Source organism: Ornithodoros turicata, chromosome 1 (assembly GCF_037126465.1).
Source record: "Ornithodoros turicata isolate Travis chromosome 1, ASM3712646v1, whole genome shotgun sequence".
In the NCBI taxonomy this organism is placed as follows: domain Eukaryota; kingdom Metazoa; phylum Arthropoda; class Arachnida; order Ixodida; family Argasidae; genus Ornithodoros; species Ornithodoros turicata.
This window is the reverse complement of record NC_088201.1, coordinates 215,571,304-215,578,590: the sequence shown is the minus strand read 5'-3', so window position 1 is coordinate 215,578,590 and position 7,287 is coordinate 215,571,304. Positions and strand designations below refer to the sequence as shown.

General features: G+C 45.5%; 1 protein-coding gene across 2 annotated transcripts; it reads right to left on the bottom strand.

Annotated features, from left to right (window-relative positions):
- Positions 1-1,917: 1,917 nt before the first annotated feature.
- Positions 1,918-5,663, bottom strand: LOC135376467 (uncharacterized protein K02A2.6-like). Of its 2 annotated transcripts, none has more exons than XM_064608980.1 (2): positions 4,863-5,663; positions 1,918-3,352 (listed from the first exon to the last, which is right to left on the bottom strand). In XM_064608980.1, exon 2 carries the CDS (start codon positions 3,310-3,312, stop codon positions 2,206-2,208), a length of 1,107 nt encoding a protein of 368 aa, XP_064465050.1. In that variant the 5' UTR covers positions 3,313-3,352; positions 4,863-5,663; the 3' UTR covers positions 1,918-2,205. Both variants share the same exon structure in this region, with proteins under 2 accessions (XP_064465050.1, XP_064465057.1).
- Between the last annotated feature and the right edge of the window lie 1,624 nt (positions 5,664-7,287).

Sequence of the window (7,287 nt, the reverse complement as noted above, 5' to 3'; positions counted from 1 at the left end):
ATAGTAGTGCATAGCGTAGGCATAGCCACAAAAAGTCATTTGATAGCCATAAGCAAGGCAAAGGTCTATCAGTTCATAAATCATGCAGGTAGTCCCACACTATCCTACGGTAGTGAATAGACTAAGCATAGTCGCAAAAAATCAATTGATGGCTGTAAGAGGAAATAGTGAAAACAAGTGATAAATCGTGCAGGTATCCCTAAACCATTCCAGAGTAGTGCATAGAGCAGGCATAGTCAGAAAAAGTCCATTTATACCCGCAAACAAGGAAATAGTCATTGTAGATCATAAACCATGCAGGTAGTCCCATACCGTACCATAGTAGTACATAGAGTAGACATAGTCACAAATTGTCAAGTTATAGCCATAAACAATGATATAGTCATATCAGGTCATAAATCATGCGGGTAGTCCCATGTTATCCCCTGGCAGTGCATAGAGCTGGCATAGCCACGGAAAAGTCAATTTATGGCTGTAAACGAGAAATTCCCATTACAGCCCATACATTATGCAGGTAGTCCCATGGTATCACATAGTAGTGCATTGAGCAGTCATAGTCGTGAAAAAGTCAGTGTATGGCTGTAAGCGAGGAAATAGTCAAAACAGGTAATAAATCGTACTGGTAGTCCCACACTGTTGCATTGTAGTGCGTAGAGTAGGCATAGTCACAAAAAAGTCAATTTATAACCGTAAAGAAGGAAATAGTAATAACAGGTCATAAATTATGCAGGTAGTCTCATACTATCACATAGTAGTGCATTGAGCAGCCACAGTCAGAAAAAGCTCAGTGCATGGCTGTAAACATGTAAATAGTCAAAACAGGTCATAAATCATACAGGTAGTCTCACACTGTCACATTGTAGTGTATTGAGCAGTCATAGACACAAAAGTCAGTGCATGGCTGTAAGCGAGGAAATAGTCAAAACACGTCATAAATCGAACTGGTAGTCCCACACTGTTGCGTTGTAGTGCATAGAGTAGGCATAGTCACAAAAACTCAATTTATAGCCGTAAACAAGGAAATAGTCATAATAGGTAATAACTTATGCAAGTAGTCCCATAGTACTACATAGAGTAGGCATAGTCATAAACAGTCAATTTATAAGCGTAACCAAGAAAATAGTCATAACAGGTCATAAATTATGCAGGTAGCCTCATACTATCACATAGTAGTGCATTGAGCAGTCATAGTCACAAAAAGCTCAGTGTATGGCTGTAAGCATGGAAATTGTCAAAACAGGTCATAAATCATACAGGTAGTCCCACACTGTCGCATTGTAGTGAAAACAGTAATGCAAAGATAACCCGAGAATTTAGGATTAAATTCCACGGCATAAGGATTAAAATTGGTAGCACAAGGAATAAATTCAACAGAAGAATTATTAAATCCCACGGTATAAGGATTAAATGTGGCGGCATAAGGATTAAATCTTGCGAAACAAGGATTAAAAGTGGCGGCATCAGGATTAAATTCCACGGTATAACGATTAAATTCCGCGGTACAAAGATTAAATACGACGGAAAAACCTCCAGGTTATAACGACCATGTCGTAGGCACCCCTTCCCAGCGCCGCATTTTTGGAAGCTAGCGGTGGCGCTTCTCATCGTCCCAGTTATTGCTTCGTCAACTGCTACAATACTTTGTACTTCAGCTTACCTTAGTATTTCTGTACAAGCGGTGAACGTTCCACAGATGTTTTATTCTTAGGTTGATTATCATCATCATTCTACGCGTTTTCATAGGAGCTATCGCTGTCCTCTGCTACGGTAGTCGTACATACGCTTCTGCGCGTTTAGAAATCAAATTTCCATCGTCCAATCGTGGCGTGCCGATAAGTAGCGCCCCTAGCGGATCGTGCGGATGGGATCTTCATAGGGGTTGCTGATTAGGACATGTGTAGTGTCTTTCGGTGAGGAACAACGTACACCGAATGTGGAACGAACTTGTTTATTTCAAGTACGACACGAGCAGAACCTGCTCCTAACACACCCGGCTGCAGACTGCACGAAAACAAACCCGCAGCTGCCTTTTATCGCCAAACCATGAAGGCGCGAACAGTTATCAACAAGGCCGCGTACAAAGCGATAAGATATCACACTACCACCACCCTAAGAAAAAAATAACTTTGCGCGAATAATGTATACAATATTTCAAAAACCCGCATGCGAACTTTCATGCACACTTAAATACTAGAACAACCCAGTTCATGTGGATTCATAACGTTGAGGGGGTCGACGCTCACGAAGTGGATATCTTCTTGCTTGTACTGGAGTTGGCGGCTTCTCGGTCACCGGTGTCTCGGAACATGGGCCAGTGGAGATTGCAGGCATGAGATCCGACGATTCTTGTTCATGTAGATCTGTCGAAGATTCTGTTCGAGCTTGAGCCGCGACAATCTGGTCAACGTGTCTTCTCCACACCAAAGTCCCATGCTGTGTGATCACTTTCACTTTGTATGACACAGGCCCAGTTCTACTGATAATAAAGCCATGAACCCATTTCTTCCCACTCCGGTAATTCCTTACTCGTACCGAATCACCAACCTGAAACATCCGTTCTTGATGGTTTCGCTGTAAAATTTGCGTTTGTTGCTTCTGAGTTACGACAGATTTAAGAGAAGGCCTAATCAGATCTAGTCTCGTTTTTAACGTCCTTCCAAGCATTAAAGATGCAGGTGATTGAGAAGTTGTAGCATGAGGAGTGTTCCTATAAGATAAAAGTAGGTTGGCTAGCCTCACCTCCAGCGACTGGCTACGATCCTTTCTTAAACACTCTTTCAAGGTCCTCACAAACCGTTCTGCCAACCCATTTGTTGACGGGTGGTAAGGTGCTGATGTCACATGCCGGACACCATTCTGCTTTAGGAACACCTGGAAAGATTCTGAACAAAATTGTGGCCCATTGTCCGTTACAATTGTTCTCGCAATTCCCCAACGAGCAAATAGTTCACGCACACACTGAACTGTCATTTCAGCACTCGTTGATCCAAGTACAAACACCTCCGGCCATTTAGAATGGGCGTCAACTGCCACCAAAAAAATCTTGTTCTGGAACGGTCCGGCATAGTCCAGGTGGACGCGTTCCCAAGGTTCCGACGGCCACGACCACGGATGCAGCGGAGCTTTCGCTGGTAAGGGACGCTGGTCCTGGCAGTCGTCACACTCTTTCACCATGCGCTCCAAGTCGAAGTCGATACCTGGCCACCAGGTATAACCTCTGGCGATCTCCTTCATCCGAACGATTCCTGGGTGTCCAGAGTGTAGCTCTTCAAGCACTCTACTACGCAGCTCCGCTGGAACCAGGATTCTCATGCCCCACAAGATGCACCCTTGGTGTACCGTAAGTGCCGTCCTATGCAGAAAGTAGGGCTTTAAAGCTTCATTGCAATTTGAAGGAGGCCATCCGTTTCGTATAAAGTTGGCCACAACACTCAGAATAGGATCACGAGCAGTTTCCTTGGCAATTTCTGTGCTGCTCACTGGGAAACTTTGCAGTCGTACGGTATACAACGCACAGACCTCGTCGTCCGCACTTTCGGGATGCTTCTGCTTGAGCGGTAAGCGAGAGAAACAGTCCGCGACAGCATTAGTGGAACCGCTTCTGTACCGAAGTTCATACTGGTACGCTGCAAGAGTTAATGCCCATCTCTGTAGCCGTGCAGCGGCTATACTTGGGATGCCAGTTTTTGCACCAAATATAGTTTCGAGTGGCTTATGGTCAGTAAAAAGAACGAAATGCCGTCCATACAGGTAGTTGTGGAACTTCTTAACTCCAAATATCAGTCCCAGAGCTTCTCTTTCCAAGTGACTATAATTGGATTCTGCGACACTTAATGTTTTTGAAGCGTAAGCGATCGGCTTAGCGCTGCCATCTGCTTGTATGTGCGACAGTACTGCCCCTACACCATATGCTGATGCATCACACTCCAACTGCAACGGGATGTCCATGTCATAGTGGACAAGGAGCGGGGGCGATGATAGGAGTTCCTTCACCTTTTTGAACGCCTGTTGGCACTGTTGGTTCCAATTCCATGCCACCTTAAGTCGTAAGAGTCTATGTAGCGGATACAAAACACTGGACAAATCTGGCAAGAACTTCCCATAGAAGTTAATCGCTCCCAGTAGCGAACGTAGCTGTTGCTTATCTGCCGGCGGCGGTGCGTGAAGAATTGCCTCTACTTTCTCCAGCGATGGCTTAATTCCTTCCGCATTGATTACGTGTCCGAGGTACTGAAATTCGTTCGTGAAAAATTCGCATTTATCCTTCTTTATCTTTACTCCTCGTTCTGCGAGGCGATTCAGCACTGCTTCCAGATTCCGCACGTGCTCTTCTTGCGACCTTCCCATGATCAGGATATCATCTAAGTAAACAATGACACCGCTAAGGTCCTTCAGCATGTTTTCCATTATCTTTTGGAACATTGCGGGCGCCGAGGTGATTCCGAACGCAAGGCGATTTACTTTGTATAATCCCTTATGAGTGTTCAGCGTCAAGTACTCCCGTGACTGTTCATCGACTTCGACCTGAAGATATGCCCGATTGAGGTCAATCTTCGAAAAATGCTTGCCACCCGCAAGCGCAGCGAATATTTCGTCCAGTCTAGGCAAGGGGTACTTCTCAACTTCCAAAACTTGATTGACCGTTGTTCGGTAATCACCGCACAATCGAATTGAACCATCTCTTTTAACGACAGGTACAACTGGTGTTGCAAATGAACTACTACTGGTTGGCGTAATTACTCCGAGACTTTCCAGTTTACTCAATTCATTCTCCACGGCAGACTTGAGTGCAAAAGGCAAACTTCGGGCCTTTAAAAACCGTGGTATACTGCCCTCTCTGAGCTTGAGGGAGACTTGCTCACCTTTAATTCTTCCCAACCCGTCTTCGAAGAGTCGGCTGTACTTTTTGAACAATTGCTCCGTGGTGGACTTGATGTCGGGTGACATTGCGTTCAGTTGTGTCCAGTCCAGGCACAGTTCTCGCACCCAGTCACGTCCTAGGAGAGGTACACCAGGCTCACGCAAGATGTGAAGTGGAAGGCTTCGTTGATTTCCGTTGTACTTCACGTCAACCATGACGCACCCACGAGGTGTAATCGCTTCCCCGGTGTATGTCCGCAACTTCAGTGCAGTGGGTGTCAACTTAAGGTCCGGGAAGCACTTCTGGTACTGCTGGAAAGACATAACGGAAACAGCGGCACCAGTGTCAATTTCCATCTTAACAGGAACATTCTCGATCACAACCGTTGCGCACATGGGGTCGTTGCTGCGTGTTTCCATCCGTAGGACCGCATTATTCAAGTCAAAGTTGTCATCTTCCCTCAAGTTGCGAAGATTCTGTCGTCCAGATAGCGGTTTTAACTTTGTTCGCGATCGGCACACTCGTCGAATATGCCCTCTCTTTTTGCAGTTGTGGCAGACAGAATTCCGGAAGTTGCATGATTCACTGGAGTGATTGTTCGCACCGCATCGATAACAGGAAGACTTCTTTTCTTTGTCGACCTTATCAACTTTGTGTAGGGGCGGGGGCGTATCAGCTTCGTGGCATTCCGAGGCACTTCGTGTAGCCATTTCAAGAGACAGTGCTTTTTCCACTGCTTTCTTAAATGTTAAAGACTCATCTTCGGCGAACAGACATTTTTGAATATCAAGTCTTCGCAATCCGCACACAAATCTGTCCCTCAAAACTTCCTCCAAGTTTGCCCCAAACTTGCAATCCTGGGCTAGTCTTTTCAATTCAGCCACAAACTGCACAATCGTCTGAGACTCTCCCTGGACGCACTTATGGAATTTCGCCCTTTCTGCTATCACTGATGGTTTCGGCGACAAATGGTCCCGCAAAGTAGTCATCAGAACTTCAAGAGTCTTGTTAGACGGTTTATCCGGAGCCAGTAAGGTTTTTAGCAGCGAATACGTTTTGGGTCCAATGATGCTAAGAAACGCATCCACTTTACTGCCATCTTCAATTTTGTTAACTTTCAGGAACGAAAGCAAGCGTTCTTCGTAGGATATCCAATCCGATGTAGCTTCATCAAAATGTTCTACTTGCCCTATCGTAGCCATCCTGCACTGTGTCGTCGGGTTCGCGTTCCTCGCTTCTTCCTTTCCGTCGGTTGCTTCGTCTGCGCCGGTCATTCTCAGTGAAATTCCATCCTAGCGTCGCCAGATGTAGTGTCTTTCGGTGAGGAACAACGTACACCGAATGTGGAACGAACTTGTTTATTTCAAGTACGACACGAGCAGAACCTGCTCCTAACACACCCGGCTGCAGACTGCACGAAAACAAACCCGCAGCTGCCTTTTATCGCCAAACCATGAAGGCGCGAACAGTTATCAACAAGGCCGCGTACAAAGCGATAAGATATCACACTACCACCACCCTAAGAAAAAAATAACTTTGCGCGAATAATGTATACAATATTTCAAAAACCCGCATGCGAACTTTCATGCACACTTAAATACTAGAACAACCCAGTTCATGTGGATTCATAACGTTGAGGGGGTCGACGCTCACGAAGTGGATATCTTCTTGCTTGTACTGGAGTTGGCGGCTTCTCGGTCACCGGTGTCTCGGAACATGGGCCAGTGGAGATTGCAGGCATGAGATCCGACGATTCTTGTTCATGTAGATCTGTCGAAGATTCTGTTCGAGCTTGAGCCGCGACAATCTGGTCAACGTGTCTTCTCCACACCAAAGTCCCATGCTGTGTGATCACTTTCACTTTGTATGACACAGGCCCAGTTCTACTGATAATAAAGCCATGAACCCATTTCTTCCCACTCCGGTAATTCCTTACTCGTACCGAATCACCAACCTGAAACATCCGTTCTTGATGGTTTCGCTGTAAAATTTGCGTTTGTTGCTTCTGAGTTACGACAGATTTAAGAGAAGGCCTAATCAGATCTAGTCTCGTTTTTAACGTCCTTCCAAGCATTAAAGATGCAGGTGATTGAGAAGTTGTAGCATGAGGAGTGTTCCTATAAGATAAAAGTAGGTTGGCTAGCTTTTTGTGAATATTCCTACTCTACGCACTTCCACGGGGTAGTATGGGGCTACCTCCATGGTTTATGGAGTGACATGACTATTACCTTATTTATGGCTATAAATTCACTTTTATGACTATGACTACTCTTTGCACCACTATAGGATAGTACGTAGGAAGGGAGTTGCCTCAGGACAGAAGCCGCCAATATTTCGAACAGAGACTGTTCTTCTTCTGGGCACCGTCCCCACGTAACCACTAACCTCCTTATCTTTCGCTATGCTTGCCAATTCTTGCCTGTTGT